At 44.8% G+C, this 16,933-nt stretch overlaps 2 protein-coding genes across 6 annotated transcripts in view; one reads left to right on the plus strand and one right to left on the minus strand.

Moving 5' to 3' along the window:
* UBAP2 (ubiquitin associated protein 2) overlaps positions 1 to 16,933 on the minus strand; it is a 145,781-nt gene that overhangs the window by 19,174 nt on the left and 109,674 nt on the right. For all 5 annotated transcript variants that reach the window (XM_081319242.1, XM_081319241.1, XM_081319243.1 and 2 more), the window contains 2 exons: positions 10,471 to 10,562; positions 7,120 to 7,167 (listed from right to left, as the gene is read on the minus strand). In XM_081319242.1, coding sequence (XP_081175368.1) covers positions 7,120 to 7,167; positions 10,471 to 10,562 — 140 coding nt within the window. The remainder of the gene's footprint in view (positions 1 to 7,119; positions 7,168 to 10,470; positions 10,563 to 16,933) is intronic.
* LOC308662412 (interferon type A1/A2-like) lies at positions 1,957 to 4,865 on the plus strand. Its single transcript, XM_081318193.1, has 2 exons — positions 1,957 to 2,679; positions 4,358 to 4,865. The coding sequence occupies exons 1-2, from the start codon at positions 2,351 to 2,353 to the stop codon at positions 4,596 to 4,598; spliced, it is 570 nt and encodes a 189-aa protein (XP_081174319.1). The 5' UTR covers positions 1,957 to 2,350; the 3' UTR covers positions 4,599 to 4,865.

Here is a 16,933-nt window from a genome sequence, read left to right on the forward strand (position 1 = left end):
ATTTGTATACCGCCCTTCTCCCGAAGGACTCAGGGCGGTGAACAGGGCAATACATGTTAAAAAGACAGAATACAAAAATTAAAAAAGATTAAACAAAGTGCCCAGAACTCTTAAATAGGTTAAAACACATTTAAAAGTAATAAAAACCCAACCCCATCCCATCAGGCCAGGCCAGCTTGTTCAAAGAGATACGTCTTTAGATCGCGCCGGAAGGAGCGAAGGTCAGGCGCCATCCGGAGCTCAACCGGCAACCGATTCCATAAATCCGGGGCGCCCACAGAGAATAATAAATAATAATAATAATAAATAATAATAAATAATAATAATAATAATAATAATAATAATAATAATAATAATAATAATAATAATAATAATAATAATAATAATAATAAAGGTGGTTACCAACACCTCGAAATGGACCTGGAAGCAAACTCGGCAACCCTGGCGGCTCACGCCACAACGGTATCGCACTCAGCCCCAATGCACCTGACCCGTCCCACTCGCTCCGGTTCGAAGAGACCTTCCGCAGACCTCAGTTTAAAAACTGTTCAAAGAGTTTTATCAAAATGTAACGTAGGTAGGGAAATAAAAAGAATGGGAAACTGGAAGGAAGGGGAAAAAAGGGAAGGGGAGAGAAAATGTGCTATTAAGGGGGAAGAGAAGGGGAAAGTAAAAGGAGGAGAAAGGGAGGGGGAAAAAGGGGGGGGGGAAACGTTGACTTCCGGCTCTTTTTTAGCACAGCGGAAGGTAACAACCTGACAGTTTCAACTTTGTACTTTTACACCTTCCTTTTGCTTCCTCTAGTTTCCCATTGTTGTTGTTTTTTTCATTTTCCTTTATGTTTTATATTTTGATGACCTTATAAAAATTTGAAAAGACGAAATGAAACTGTTAAAATTGGGCCGAGCAGGTAACAAGAAGGCTTGGCAGTGGCTAAAATAGCAAAATAGGGCCAGCCAAGGAGGCCCCCAGAACAGTCGGCGTTGCCGCGTCCTGTACCGGTTCTCGCTTCCGAATACTCTTCAAGGAGAGCCCCATGCGGAGCAGACTGCGGTAATCCAGCTGGGAGAGGACCAATGCAGAGTGATGTGCTTTCACTTCCCCCACTGAAGAGCGCGCACTGATGACATTCAACCCGCTTGACAGGTAGTCCTCGACTTACAGCCATTCGTTGAGTGACCGTTCGAAAGGGACAACGGCACTGGAAAAAAAGGACTTAGGCGGTTTTCCACATTTATGACCCTTGCGGAATTCCCATAGTCACGTGATCCAAATTCAGATGCTTGGCAACTGGCGGGCATATAAAAAGAGCCTTGGTGGAGCAGTGGGCTAATGCCTCCTTAAGTAACACCAGCTGCCTGCAATTAGTGCAGGTTCGAGTCCCACCAGGCTCAAGGTTGACTCAGCCTTCCATCCTTCCGAGGAAGGTAAAATGAGGACCCAGATTGTTGGGGGCAATTAAGCTGACTTTGTAATAATGCCGCTTGGGGTGTGTGTGAAAGCCCTAATAAGCAGGCATATACATAGAATGAAGGCTACTGCTAAGCTTGTAAGCCGCCCTGAGTCTTCGGAGAAGGGAGGGATATAAATGGAATTAAAATAAATAAATAAATATATGACGGTTGCCGTCTCCCAAGGTCATGCGGTTCACCCTCCATTAACCTTCCAAAGTCGGGGGGGGGGGGGGGGGAAAGCCAGATTCATTAACGACCGCATGATTTGCACAGTAACTTCAGCGATTCGCTTAACAACTGGGACAAAAAAGCTCATGAAATGGGGCACAACTCTTGGACGTCGAGAACTGCCTCTACCGTGTGCTTTCCGCCGTTTGCAAGACTCCAAGTGTCGCACTTGCAGGCAATGAAACATCCAGCCTAGGAGAGCTGTTGGGGGTATTTGGGTTGGAAGGAAGTGGGGGGGGGGTAAGAAATATCATTTTCTGAGCTGGAAGAGAGAAAAAGTGACCTGAACACAGCTATGAGCGTCTCAGCCAGACGTGTCAAAACTCGCGGCGTCACGTGACGTATCCTGTGGCTGTTTGCCGTTGCCGGCAATGGGGTGGGCGCTGCGGCTTCCGCATGACGCGTCCGGCCCGCGGGCCGGCAGTTTGACACCCTTGATCTAAGTCCTACCGACCCCACCAAAAGTTACATCAGAGGTGAAAACTCCCCTGAAAGTAGAAACTGGAAACTGAAAGTGAAACCAGGGGAATTCAGGAGAGAAATGATGAAAAGCAACATGGGCTACAAAATGCATAAAGGAGGACGCCAGAGCTGGTCTCTTCAGTGCTGTTGGACCACAGAGGGGGACCGTCACAAAACCCAGAGCTGTGACCGCTTCGGATCCTTCCATGTCAGCCAAAATGACTACGGTGCCCGTGGGGCTGCTCAGCCTGGTGCTCCTGCTGGCTCTTCCAGCCTCAGGACGAAATTGCGACCTTCTGAAACTGCAACAGCAAAGATTCAACCGGCAGAGTCTGGAGCTGCTGAAAGGAATGAAGGCGAAGCTTCCTCCAGAGTGTCTATGGAAGATGCCAGCCTTCAGTTTTCCGATAAAAATCCTCGAAATACGACAGCCACGGGCTGCCACCAAAGCCGTCCTGGACATACTTCATGGCTTCTTGCTTCTCTTAAGGGACGACCATCTGTGGGTTGCGTGGAAGGCCACGTTGCGAAAAAGGTCAGTCAGTTTTTTTTCTTCTCCACGTGTAAGTCCTTGACTTACGACGGTGATTTACTTAACAACTGGAGCCAGAAAGGTCGCCAAATGGAGCAAAACTCATTTAGCAAATGTTTCGCTCAGCTATTTTGGGCTCAATTGGGGTCGTAAGTTGAGAACTACCTGGTAGTATAGTGGGATCCAGGGAGTGAGACAAAGTGGTTGAGTAATGAAGAGTAATGAAATATTTTTTCCTCTCAAACCCTACTGTTTCGTCCCCAAAGGTGCTTTTTTTTTTTTTTAAAAAAAGGCAACTGGACATTTTTAGTAAATAATTTATCAATGATTCACAATTATCATTAATAAATTAAAAAAAAACAGGGAAAGTTGTAGCCATCCAAAAGCACTTGAGAAAGGATTCTGATTTAATTTATTGTTAAATTTTGTCCTGCTCTTCTCCAGGAGCTCAAGGCAGCAGACGGAAGACTTAAGTTTTCCAATTTTGCTCCCAGCCCTCCCAACAACATCCCTGTTAAGGTAGCTCCCAAAGGTGCTTTTCCAAAAGGCAACTGGACTATCTTGGATTTTCTTTCTTTCTTCGAAAACGTTTCGCTTCTCATCCGGAAAGCTTCTTCAGATCAGTACTTCAGAACTGAAGAAGCTTCTTGGCTGAGAAGAGAAACGTTTTCGAAAAAAATCCCAATGGTGCGTTTTCAAAAATCAAATAACTGGACATTTGTTTTCTCCTTGAAGACGTTTCGTTTCTTACCCAAGAAGCTTCTTCAGTTCTGGCTTTAGTTCTGGAGCTTCTTCAGTTGAGTTAGCGCCGAAGAAGCTTCTTGGATGAGGAGCGAAACGTCTTCAAGGAAAAACAAAGTCCGGTTGCTTTTTGAAAAAGCACCTTTGGGACAACCGTGACCTGGAAAAGCAGGGCTTTTCGACCTTTTCACCCATTGTACCACTTTTAGGATATGGCAACATCCGAGTACCACCAGTTGCCTAGCAAGGGGTCAAAAACCTGATGACCCAAAAAAAAAGGGAAAAAAGTAATGAAGTACAGGTAGTCCTCGACAGAATAGTTCCCCTAGTGACTGTTCGAAGTTACAATGGGACTGAAAAAAGTGCCCCCTGCCTGCCCACCCAGTGGCGCTCTTCCTCCTGTCCGAGGTTTTCATTGTTGTGAGCATTTCTGTTGAGGATTGGCAGCGGGGGTGGGGTGGAGTGGGCATTTGGTTTTTATTCCCCCCCCCCCCCGCTGGGTGGTTGCAGCAGGTTTTGGTCACTTCACCTGATCCTGGGACACTGTGACTGTCATAAATATGAATCAGTTGCCAAGCATCTGAATGTAAATCGCAAAAGCCTGGAGATGCTGCAACATTCCAGCTGATCGGCGCTTCTTCTGGGCTCGGCAGATGTGCTGGGATCAGCGCTGAGCTCCAGCTGGAGCCTGGCGCTGATCCTGGGGCTTCCCCTGAGCCCGGACAGCCCTGCAGCTCCAGCCGTCTCTCGCTCAGGCTTGTGCGGTGCTGCCACCGGTTCAGCTCATTCCCCTCCTCCGCTAACACTTTTGTAGGATGGCTGCGTACCACCTGCCAGGTGCCAATGTACCACAGGTGGTACCTGTACCACTGGTTGAAAAGCCCTGACCTGGAAGATTGAGAATCTCCAGAGACATTCTCTGACTGTTTTGTGATTCTAGGTTTCTCGAGAAGTTGCACGCACAAGCTGAAAGGATCCAGAGGTGCCTCGGAGAAAAAACCACACTGGGAAAAAGGAAGGAGGAATGGATGCACAAGTTGCAACTGAAGAAATATTTCCACAGCATCGGGAATTTCCTCAAAGAGAAGGGACTTGATAAGTGCACGCAGGAGTTTACAAGACATGAAATGCAGGTGGATTTCATCTATGTGGACAGACTGACCGAGAGAATGAAGATCTAAAGTGCATTTTTACCTATTTATTTTATTTATGTTATTTATTTCAGCCCCGCCTTTATTATTATTTTTACAAATGATACAAATGTTGAATTAAATGTTGCATTCAATGAAAGATTAAATTAAGAGTAACTTTAAAGTAGAACCACAAGAAAGCATTAAGGTTCGTTTTTGAACCAAGCTCCACCCACTGGGCTTTCAATAGTTTTTAACGTGTTCAAACCTTGATTTATTTATTTATTCTGAAAGGTAATGTTTTGTAATAAAAGTTTTTTAAAAAGAAAACGACAGCTAGTCGTTCATTTAGTGACCGACTGAACTTACAAAAAGTGACCTAGGATCGTTTGTCACGCTTATGACCATTGCAGCATCATGTGACTTACATTCGGATGCTTCACAACTGTCTCAAATTTATGACCGTCGCACTGTCCTGGGGTCATGTGACCCCCTTTTGTGACCTTCTGACAAGCAAAGTCAATGGGGAAGTCAGATTTACTTAACAACTGTGTTAGTCACTTAACAACTGCAATGATTCACTTAACAACTCTGGCAAGAAAGGTCCTAAAATGGGGCAAAACTCACTTAACAAATGTCTCACTTAACAACATGAATCTTGGGCTCAATCGTGATCGTACGTTGAGGACTACCTGGATATAGGACTCCAGGCAGGTTTTATTCCAACAGTCTGTCTCTGAGACTCTTCACTTTGCCTTTGATAAAATGGCCTTAGGAGCAGAGAATGGGGTTCAATGCTTACTTATTAGGTGGACGTTTGGCCCTGCATTATATGTTTGTATCCTGCCTGTATTATTTTTACAAATAACTCAAGGCAGTGAACAAATCCAACACAACTTCTTGTTCCTATTTTCCCCACAACAAGAAGCCTATTAGGTGAGCTAGACTGAAAGAGAATGACTGGCCCAAAGTCACCCAGCTGGCTTTCATGCCTAAAGCGGGACTAGAACTCACCGTCTCCTGGTGAATGGCCCAAAGTCACCTAGCCGGCTTTCATGCCTGAGGCACAACTGGAACTCACTGACTCCTAGTGATTGGCTCATAGTCACCCAGCTAACTCTCATAGCTAAGGCAGGACTAGAGCTCACTGACTCCCATTTTCTAGCCTAGTGACTCAACCACTAGAGCAAACTGGCTCTCTTTAGTTTCTCAATAACATTATTTGTGGCACAGCAATCCAGGTAGACTGGTTGCTTAATGATTGTTCGAAGTTATGACCGACCTGAACAAGGGGACCTGCAACCCGGTTCTGAGGATCGGCCCCCTCCAGAAAATGTAGGGGTAAGAACAGAGCGGCAGTTTGCACCTTTTACAGGCAGCCCTTGACTTATGGCTGTTTGAAGCTGCCACGGTACTAACAAAGGTGATTTATCACCAGTACTCAATGACTATCAATACAATCCTGTCCTCCCATTCTAAGAGGTCAGTTAGGTCTCCCGAGGTCCACCCCTCCAATTCTGGTTCTTTTCACTTTCAACAAAAGAGCAGGCTTGTTTTTACTTATTCAATTTTACCTTATAAATGTTATGGCAAACCAACACAAAATTGCACAGAACAGACACAGGAGACCTTTCAGAGACACAAAACCCACAAGAACCTCTCTTGATAGGCAAATGGAATACAGTGCTGGAGAGAACCTTGTCAAACTACAAAGAATCTTAATGGTACCACACACACACAAATGAAACCTGGAGGCTAAAACATATGAAGAACGGTTGCAGGATTTGGTGATGGCTAGTTTAACAAAAAAGACATGACAGCAGGCTTCAAATCTTTGAGGGGGTCACAAAGAAGAGGGGATCAAAGTATTCTCCAAAGCACCTGAAGAAGGCAGGACAAGAAGCAACAGATGGAAACTAATCAAGGAGAGAAGCAACCTGGAATTAAGGAGAAACTTCCTGAAAGTGAGAACAATTAACCAGTGGAACAGCTTGCCTCAAGAAGCTGTGGGTGCTCCAACAATGGAGGTTTCTAAGACAAGAATGGACAACTCTTTGTCTTAAATGGTATAGGGTCTCCTGCCTGAGCAGGGGGTTGGACTAGAAGACCTCCAAAGCCCCTTCCAACTCTTTGTTATTCCGTTATAAAGGAGGCAGAAAAACTGTTATGCAAAGGCTGGAACCCCAATAAGTGCACCTGGCTGAAACAACTGTGAGAATGCTACCATGTGACACACCAGCTTTCCTTTATCTAGCCTTTTGGTGAGAAGGAAAAACTGATACATAAAGGTCAAGATGCAGTGTGAAAAGAAATCTTGTCTGGTTGTAACCACGACCACCTCCCTCTACAATTTCCAAGCTTTTATTGAAAATTATAAGAACTGCAAAGGCTGGAAAGCTACCCTGGTTTTTGCAATGAAAAAGACACAGGAATGCTCAATCTTAGATGCCACTTTCCATGTACATTTATATATATACACACACACATACACACATGGAAAGTGGCATCTAAGATTGAGTGGCATCTAAGATCTGTAAAAATGAGAAAAACATAATTGGAAAATGTTACTTACCACAGGTAGCCTGGATTGGAGCATCTGAAGATCATCATAACCATAAATCTGTTTAAAGACAAGAAAACCACACACACAATCACAAAATTAAGAAATCTTTGGGGTACCTCTCACCAGCAAAGATAATTTCCTTCCTGTGTGTGTGTGTGTGTGTGTGTGTGTGTGTGTGTGTGTGTGTAGAATGTATGTGTATACACACATATGCATATATACACATATATGTACATTTACATAAATGTGTATGCACACACACACACACGTGTGTGTGTGTGTGTGTGTATATATATATATATATATATATAAATATAAAGAGGACTTTATATTATAACTTGGAAGTATAAATGTTAAAAGTTAAACTTGAATATTGATGGGAAATTAAAAATGGGGGAAAGAAGGAATATCTGATGCTGAAATAAGGGAAATTTTGGTCATCAAATTTAAGACATTGGAAATTAGTTGAAAATAATTATTATTTGTAATAATACAAATATATTGTATTATTAACTAGATGATGCAAGATGGTGGGAAGTAAAACATACTCAAATAGATAAGATGTGTATCTTGAATATTAGACTTTGTTATGAATTGAGAAGAGACGCGGTGGCTTAATGGATCAGGATGCTGAGCTTGTCGATCAGAAGGTCGGCAGTTTGGCGGGTCGAATCCCGAGTGCCGCGTAACAGAGTGAGCGCCTGTTACTCATCCCCGCTTCTGCCAACCTAGCAGTTCGAAAGCACGTAAAAATGCAAGTAGAAAAATAGGGACCACTACGGTGGGAAGGTAACAGCGTTCCGTGCGCCTTTGGCGTCTAGTGATGCCAGCCACACAACCACAGAGACATCCTCAGACAAGCGCTGGCTCTTCGGCTTTGAAATGGAGATGAGCACCGGCCCCTAGAGTCGGAAACGACTAGCACGCATGTGCGGGGGAACCTTTACCTTTACCTTTTATGAATTGAGATAAAGGAAACTTTGGTTACCTAAAACTTGGAAATTATAAATATTAAATGTTAAATTTAAATATTGATCGGAAACTAAAAAATTGGGAAAAACTAATAACAGGACATTGTCTATAAAGATTGAATGTAAAAGCAACTAGGATATGTATAAGCTAAACATTTATTGATAAATGCAATAATGCTATTTTTACTCAAATGATATAATAAGAACTATATTAATTCAAATATGAGACAGTAGATATTAAGGGAAAAAGAGACGAAATATTTAATGTGGTTGGTTGAGATTTGTACTAAAGATTTTTGTATGCTATTGAATCATCGATTAACCCAGCCACCACGTTGCTTTTTAAAGACTTAAATGTAAAATTAGAAAATAAATAAAATATTACAAAAAAGAAGAAGAAAACTATCAAGCTCAAAGAACACCAAGGACCTGCCAGTACTCCATCATCTCCTCCCCTCCACAAACCTCACTCCCTTCTATCACTGATGAAGTTACCTAGCTGGGTACTTAAACATCTGCATGGAAACAACCAAGCTCAGACCGCACCGAGGACCCAACAATGAACTACAACCTTATCAAGGAACCACCAAGAACACTTCCACCAACACTGACAGGATAACTCACTTGTATATGAACAGAGATCAAACCTAACTCTCTTCTAATACTGATGATGTTACCTAATTGGGTAATGAAACATCTGTAAGCAAACAACCAAGCTCAGAGATCACCAAAGAACCAATGCAAATAAAATGATTTCTGGGTTGCCCAAGAAGATTCAGGTCAGGGACTACTTGTGAACTGAGGGCTTCCTCTTCTTAAATTTGTTCTATGAATTCTATAGGGACCCATAGTGTACAACCAATAGACAGGAATATAATTGCTCTACGTGTCTCCAGATTCAATTCATGGCATTTCTTCCTTAGAAACCCACAGTATGTACACATCCCAAACCAAAAGAATTATCAACTCAACAGACTCTACACTGACTGCAGGATCCAATCTGAGTCAGTCACCAGGACAAAGGTTTATTCTTTCAAGTTTTGGGGCTGGTGCTGAAGCCCATCATGAGGAAACCTCTCTCTACAGAATGTGTGCACCGGGGCTGTTCTACACCTTGTATTTATTTACTACATTTTTATATGTGTGGAACAACTCAACGAATGTGTTCTGGGGAGAGGGAGAGAAAGGAGAGAGGAGAGAGAAAGAGAGGAGAGAGAGAGAGAGGAGAGGAGAGAAAGGAGATAAATAGATTGAGGAGAGAGAGAGGAGGGAGAGAGGAGAGGAGAGAGAGGAGAGAGAAAGGAAAGAGGGAGAGAGAGGACAGGAGAGAGGAGAGAAAGGGGGGAGAGGAGAGGAGAGGGAGAGAGAGGAGGAGAGAGGAGAGAAAGGGGGGGAGAGGAGATAAATAGAGAGAGGAGAGAGAGGAGAGGAGAGAGAAAGGAAAGAGGGAGAGAGGAGAGAGAGGGGGGAGAGGAGAGGGAGGGGGGAGAGAGAGAGAGGAGAGAAAGAGAGAGAGAGAGGAGAGGAGAGAAAGAAGAGAGAAAGGAGAGAGGGGAGAGGACAGAGGAGAGAAAGGAGAGAGAGAGAGAGAGAGAGAGAGAGGAGAGGAGAGAAAGGGGGGGAGAGGAGATAAATAGAGAGAGGAGAGAGAGGAGAGGAGAGAGAAAGGAAAGAGGGAGAGAGGAGAGAGAGGGGGGAGAGGAGAGGGAGGGGGGAGAGAGAGAGAGGAGAGAAAGAGAGAGAGAGAGAGAGAGGAGAGGAGAGAAAGAAGAGAGAAAGGAGAGAGGGGAGAGGACAGAGGAGAGAAAGGAGAGAGAGAGAGAGAGAGAGAGAGAGAGAGAGAGAGAGAGGAGAGAAAGAAGAGAGAAAGGAGAGAGGGGAGAGGACAGAGGAGAGAAAGGAGAGAGAGAGAGAGAGAGAGAGAGAGAGAGAGAGAGAGAGAGAGAGAGAGAGAGAGAGAGAGAGAGAGAGAGAGAGAGAGAGAGAGAGAGAGAGAGGAGAGAGACGTTCCCCGAGGAAGGGCTCTAGTACGAATCTGAAAGCTTGGAAGAATAAATCTTCGGTCCCTGTGACCGATTCAGACTGGATCCTACCACATTATCCTGGTACAGGTATATTCTTCTACACTGACTCTACGTCAAAAGCCACGCCAAAGTGACCTCCACATGTAGGGCAGACCACGGGGCCTTGTACCTGAAGTTCAGAATGGATCTCACCGAGGCTTCATACGCAAGCCCCGTAGACCAAATTGTGCTAGGATTTTTACAACCGAGTGGCCAGGAAAGGACAGGGGCCACCCACCTCCACCCCAAAGCCCTCTCCATAGCTGGTGCTTCAGAGGTAACAGGCAAGACAAAAGAGAGAGGCAGGAACAAGGAAATTGGCTTACTGGGTAGGCAGGCAGAAGTCCTCCAGGTCCCACAAAATACTGGTTATGTAACAAGGGTGGTACACCTTGGGGCAGGTTGGGGGGTGCTTTGCCTGCAAATCAAAAGAAACACCTTTTTTAAAAAAAAACAACAACACACACACACCCTTAGCAGATGGGAAAAGAAGAGGCAGACGGCGTCAAACGGTCACATCCTGGTTTCGAAAAAGCTTAAGAGTTAAGTCACAGCAGGCAAAGACAGAATGAAGAAGAGGTTGAGGCAAGCAAGAAGAGACCAGTGGATCACTTTGTTCTCAGACCCCTGTCCAACTTGATCCTCCCTTCCCTGCTGCTTTGTGTTTTGCTCTTTCCTTTGATCGGACGTCTTCTCGGATCCAACCGCTGACAGTTTAAAAGCAACTGAGAAGCTGCATTCTTCACTTAACAACCGTTGGTAGGGGGAATCTCATTGGTTACATGTCGGGAGATCCTTTGTCGACCATCAAATAAAGCCCGCTACAGGTAGTCCTCAACTTGCATCCACAATTGAGCCCAAAATTTCCATCACTACGTAAGACAGTGGCAAAGTGAGCTTTGTCCCATTTTACGACCTTCCTTGCTATGGTTCTTAAGCAGATCACTGCAGTTCTTAAAAGTTAATCATACGGTCGTTAAGTGAATCTGGCTTCCCGACTGACTTTGTCAGATGGTCGCAAAAAGAGATGGTGTGGCCCCCCAGAACACTGCAACCGTCATAGGTATGAGTCAGCATCTGAGTTCTGATCACGTGAACACGGTGATGCTGCAATGGTCGTTAAGTGTGAAAAAGGGCCATAGGTCACTTTTTTCAGCACTGTTGTAACTTCAAACCAAATGAATGTTTGTAAGTCGAGGACTGCCTCTGCTTTCAAACTCATCATAGAAAGTTACTTCCACCATCCATTATGGAGGCTTCTGTTGCTAAATTTATAACTAATGACAATGGAATTGGATTACGCAGTGTGAAATTTGTTTATTTTATTCCATTTGTGCACACTCTGGATGGTTCACAAGAGAACGAATGTTGAGAATTAAAAAGATAAGAACAAAATGGCAATTAAAGGAGCAGCAAAGATGGTAAAACAGGCCTGTGACAGACACACACCTGGTCACATAAAAGAGGCTACACCCTTCCTACTTAACAGAATAACAGAGCTGGAAGGAACCTTGCAGGTCTTCTAGTCCAACCCTCTGACAGAAGATCCTATACCTATCCTATGCAGACGTGGCTGTCCGGTCTCTTCTTGAAAACCTCCAGTGTTGAAACATCTACAACTTTGGCAGGCAGGCTGTTCAAACTGATTAATTTAGGGCTCGCAACTTGGGTGTCCTCCTAGATTCACAGCTCTCCCTGGAAGATCATATAGGAGCGGTGACTAGGGGGGGGCCTTTGCCCCGGTTCGCCTGGTGCGCCAGTTGCGACCCTATCTGGACGGGGATGCCCTGCGTACAGTCACTCATGCGCCCGTGACCTCTTTTAGACTACTGCAATGCTCTCTACATGGGGCTGCCCTTGAGGACCACTCGGAGGCTTCAACTGGTGCAGAATGCGGCTGCATGAGTTGTGTTGGGGGTCTCCCGATACTCCCATGTAACACCTCTGCTCCGCGAGCTGCATTGGCTTCCAGTTGCCCTCCGGGTGAGATTCAAGGTGCTGGTGACCTATAAAGCCCTAAATGGCATGGGTCCGGATTACTTACGGGAGCACCTGCTGCTGGCATCAACTTCCCTTCGTCCAGTGCGCTCCCACAGAGAGGGCCTCCTCAGGGTGCCACCGGTCAGAGTGTCGGCTGGCGACCCCCAGGGGGAGGGCGTTCTCTGTGGGCGCACCGGACCTTTGGAATCGTTTACCGGTTGAGCTCCGGACAGCTCCTGACCTTCGCTCCTTCCGCCGTGACCTGAAAACTTACTTATTTGAACAAGCCGGCCTGGTCTGATGGGTTTGGGGTATTTTAATATTAATTTTAATTAATTTTTATTGTAATTGGGCTTTGTATTTAATTCTTATCTTAACTTTTGTAAATTGTATTTTTATTGTATTTATTGCCCTGTACACCGCCCTGAGTCCTTCAGGAAAAGGGCGGTATAGAAATTAAATTAATAAATAATTAATAAATAATTGTTCTGTCAGGAAATTACTCCTTAGTTCTAAGTTGCTTCTCTCCTTGATTAGTTTCCATCCATTTTTTTCTTGTTCTGCCTTCGGGTGCTTTAGAGAACAGCTTGACTCCCTCTTCTTTGTGGCAACCCTTCAAATTTTGGAAGACTACTATCATATCACCCCCAGTCCTTCTCTTCATGAAACTAAACATACCCAATTCCAGCAACTGTGCATCATATGTTTTCGCCTCCAGTCCCCTAATCATCTTTGCTGCTCTTCTCTGCACTCTTTCCAGAGTCTCAGCAACTTTTTTATAGCATGGCGACCAAAGTGTGGCCTTACCAAGGCATTGTAAAGTGGTATTATATTCTGTCCCTCAGTTAATGCAGCCTAGCACTGTGTTGGCTCCTATTTAAGTGATTGTCCACTAGGACCCCAAGATCCCTTTCAAAGTTAGTTAAAGGCCAGGAGACAGGCACTCTTACAGAGAAGGCGTGCTTCCTTAATCCCAAGAGGTGAGCATTGTTCAATTGGAGGAGCTTGGGAAGCAGGCCAAAGTTGCTGGTTCAAAGGACTAAGGGTGACATGATAGCAGCAGAGAAGAGTAACCAAGATGACTAGGAGACTGGAGGCTAAAACATATAAAGAACAGTTGCAGGAATTGGGTATGTCTAGTTTAATGAAGGGACGCGGTGGCTCAGTGGGTTAGGACGCTGAGCTTGTCGATCAGATGGTCGGCAGTTTGGCGGGTCGAATCCTGAGTGCCGCGTAACAGAGTGAGCGCCGGTTACTCGTCCCAGCTTCTGCCAACCTAGCAGTTCGAAAGCACGTAAAAATGCAAGTAGAAAAATAGGGACCACTACGGTGGGAAGGTAACAGCGTTCCGTGCGCCTTTGGCGTCTAGTCATGCCGGCCACATGACCACGGAGACGTCCTCGGACAAGCGCTGGCTCTTTGGCTTTGAAACGGAGATGAGCACTGGCCCCTAGAGTTGGAAACGACTAGCATGCATGTGCGGGGGAACCTTTACCTTTTAGTTTAATGAAAGGAAGGACTAGGGGTGACACGATAGCAGTCTTCCAATATCTGAGGGACTGACAGAAAGAAGAGGGGGGTGGGTCCACCTATTCTCTAAAGCACCTGAAAGCAGGACAAGAAACAACGGATGGAAACTAATCAAGGAGAGAAGCAACCTGGAACTAAAGAGAAAATTCCTGACAGTGAGAACAATCAATCAGTGGAACGACCTGCCTCCAGAAGCTGTGAATGCTCCAACACTGGAGGTTTTTAAGAAGAGACTGGGCAGTCATTTGTCTGAAAAGGTATAGTCTCCTGCTTGAGAAAGGTTGGACTAGACCTCCAAAGGCCCTTCCAACTCTGTTATTCTAAAGCAGCTGGGCAGATAGAGGGTTCCTCAAGAACCTACCCTTGTAAGGATTTATAAATAAAACTCCTTGAATCACACTTGGAAGAGAAATTGCAAGAATTTGCATTCTCCCACCCTTTTTGTGCCACTGCACGCTAAACCAGTTTGAAGCTTCTGGGTGGTTTTCCAGGGCAACCCCTCATATAAAGTGCATTGTAGTAGTCAAGCCACGAGGTGACCGGGATGCTTTACGTACAGTCACTCATGCGCTCGTTACCTCCCGTGTTGATTACTGCAATGCTCTCTACATGGGGCTGCCCTTGAAGACCACCCGGAGGCTCCAGCTGGTGCAGAATGCGGCCGCGCGGGTTGTGATGGGAGCATCCCGATACTCCCATATTACACCCCTCCTGCGTGAGCTGCATTGGTTACCGGTTGCCCTCCGGGTGAGATTTAAGGTGCTGGTTCTTACCTATAAAGCCCTACATGGCTTGGGCCTGGGATACCTGCAGGACTGTCTGTTCCCAGAGAGGGTGTCCTCAGGGTACCGTCGGCCAGACAATGTCGGCTGGCGACCCCCAGGGGGCAGGCCTTCTCTGTGGGGGCACCTGCCCTGTGGAATCAGCTTCCCCTGGAGCTCCGGATGACCCCAGACCTCCGGTCCTTTCGTTGTGACCTTAAGACATTTCTTTTCCAACAGGCCGACCTGGACTGATGATAAGGGGTTTTTTAAAATGGTTTTAAGGTTTTTATTTTTATTGGTTGTTGTTGGGGCTATAGATACAGTTTAATTTTAATTTTCATATTTGTATTTTACTTGTATTTTATTGTTGTTAGCTGCCCTTATTGTCAGAAAGACTTCCCAATTAAGAGAGGAGCACAACTGGCACATCAGATAAAGCTGTGCAAAGTCTTTCCTGGCCACAGCTGCCACCCGCTCAGGCGACAGCTGCAAGTCCAGGAAGAACCCCACATTTGTGCACCATTCGTGAATGAAGAACCCTACAGGTAGTCCTCAAGTTACGACCACAACTGAGCCCAACATTTCTGTTGCTAAGTGAGAGAGTTGTTATGTGACTTTTGCCCTATTTCTTGCCAAAGCTGTTAAGTCAACCACTGCAACTGTTAAGTTAGTAGCACGGTTGTTAAGTGAACCTGGCCTGCCCCACTGACTTTGCTTGCCAGAAGGCCGCCAAAAGGGACACTGCAGCCGTCATAAATATGAGTTCAGTTGCCAAGCATCTGAATTTTGATCATGTGACCATAGGGATGCTGCAAGAGTTAACCTAAGGTGTGAAAAACAGTCCTAAGTCACATTTTCAGTGCTACGGTAACTTTGAATGTTCACTAAATGAGTGGTTGTAAGTTGAGGACTACCTGTATTCCATCCAAGGTCAGAGATAGAATGTCCCCAGTCCTGAATGGCCCAAACATCCAAAACCATTTGGGAGGTTTCAGTTGGAGACAGTTCCTCCCTTTACAAAACTAGCAAAGTCTCCAAGCAGTGGGAGAGAAACTTGACAGCCCCACCTAACTGGCACTGGGGGGGTCAAAATATATAATTAGGTATCATCGGCATACTGAAGATACCGAACCCCAAATAAGTGGATGACTTCACCCAATGGTTTCATGTCTCTGGAGACTCTCAAGCCTCCAGGTCATGGTTGTCCCAAAGGTGCCTTTTCCCCCCCAAAAGGCAACTATTACTTTCTTGGGATAATAATAATAATAATAATAATAATAATAATAATAATAATAATAATAATAATAATAATAATAATAATAATAATAATAATAATAATAATAATAATAATAAGAAGAAGAAGAAGAAGAAGAAGAAGAAGAAGAAGAAGAAGAAGAAGAAGAAGAAGAAGAAGAAGAAGAAGAAGAAGAAGAAGAAGAAGAAGAAGAAGAAGAAGAAGTAGTTGGAAGGGACCTTGGAGGTCATTTAGTCCAACCCCCTGCTCAGGCAGGAAACCTTATACCATTTCAGGCAAATGGCTGTCCAGTCTCTTCTTAAAAACCTCCAGTGTTGGAGCATTCACCACCTCTGGAGGCAGGTTGTTCCACTGGTTAATTGTTCTGACTGTTATTTAGAACATTGGACTTCTCATCGAAGAAGCTTCTTCAGTTCTTGGATGAACTGTAGAAGCTTCCTGGATGAGAGGCAAAATTAGGGTTTTACTTAAAGAAACCTTAGAATGTGCAGAAATGGATAGACTGAGGTTAGAGTTTAAAGAGAAAGAAGATTCAGTTTACTAGAGAACATGGGGTAATTTTTACCAATGGTTAGGAAAAGGAACTAGTGACAAATGAATGTGGTGTGTTATTTGGAATATGTACTAGTAAGAATGAGTAACTGATACTGTTTTTGATTATTGTTTATGACATTTTCTACAGTTATCTATTACTATAGTAACTATTGTTAATTGAACATATGTACCCGGACAATAGCTTGTTTGCTAAAGAATGAAAGTGTTATTGGGGGATAACCCCAGTGTTGATCCCAACCCTGTCCTAATCCCAACCCCAATCCTGATTCCCAACCCCACCCTAAAGCCTAATCCCTAACCCGATCCTATTTTATACCTAACCCTATCAAAGTCAATAAAATTCTTTAGGGGGAAAAATGTTTTCAAAGAACAAAAACCAAGGAAGTCCGGTTGCCTTTTGGAGATAGCACTTTTGGGCCAATGATTTCACGCACATATTGAATAAGAGGGGTGGGTGGGAGAGCAGATCCCTACAGCAGCCCACAGAGCCTAGGGAAGAATCTCTCCATCCCCACCCCCATCATTGATTGAATGCAGAGCCATCTCCAGGCCCAGCTCAGGATACCGTAATCACTCATATCAAAGGCAACTGAGAAGTCAAGGAAGGGAAAGATAGATCCACCCCTGACATCCCCAGCTCTGCCGAGGTCATTAACAAGCACGACCAAGGCTGTCCGAGCGAGCCCGAAACAGGATTGAAAACAG

The sequence above is a fragment of the Vipera berus genome (genome assembly GCF_964194415.1).
Source record: "Vipera berus genome assembly, chromosome: 2".
Taxonomy (NCBI): domain Eukaryota; kingdom Metazoa; phylum Chordata; class Lepidosauria; order Squamata; family Viperidae; genus Vipera; species Vipera berus.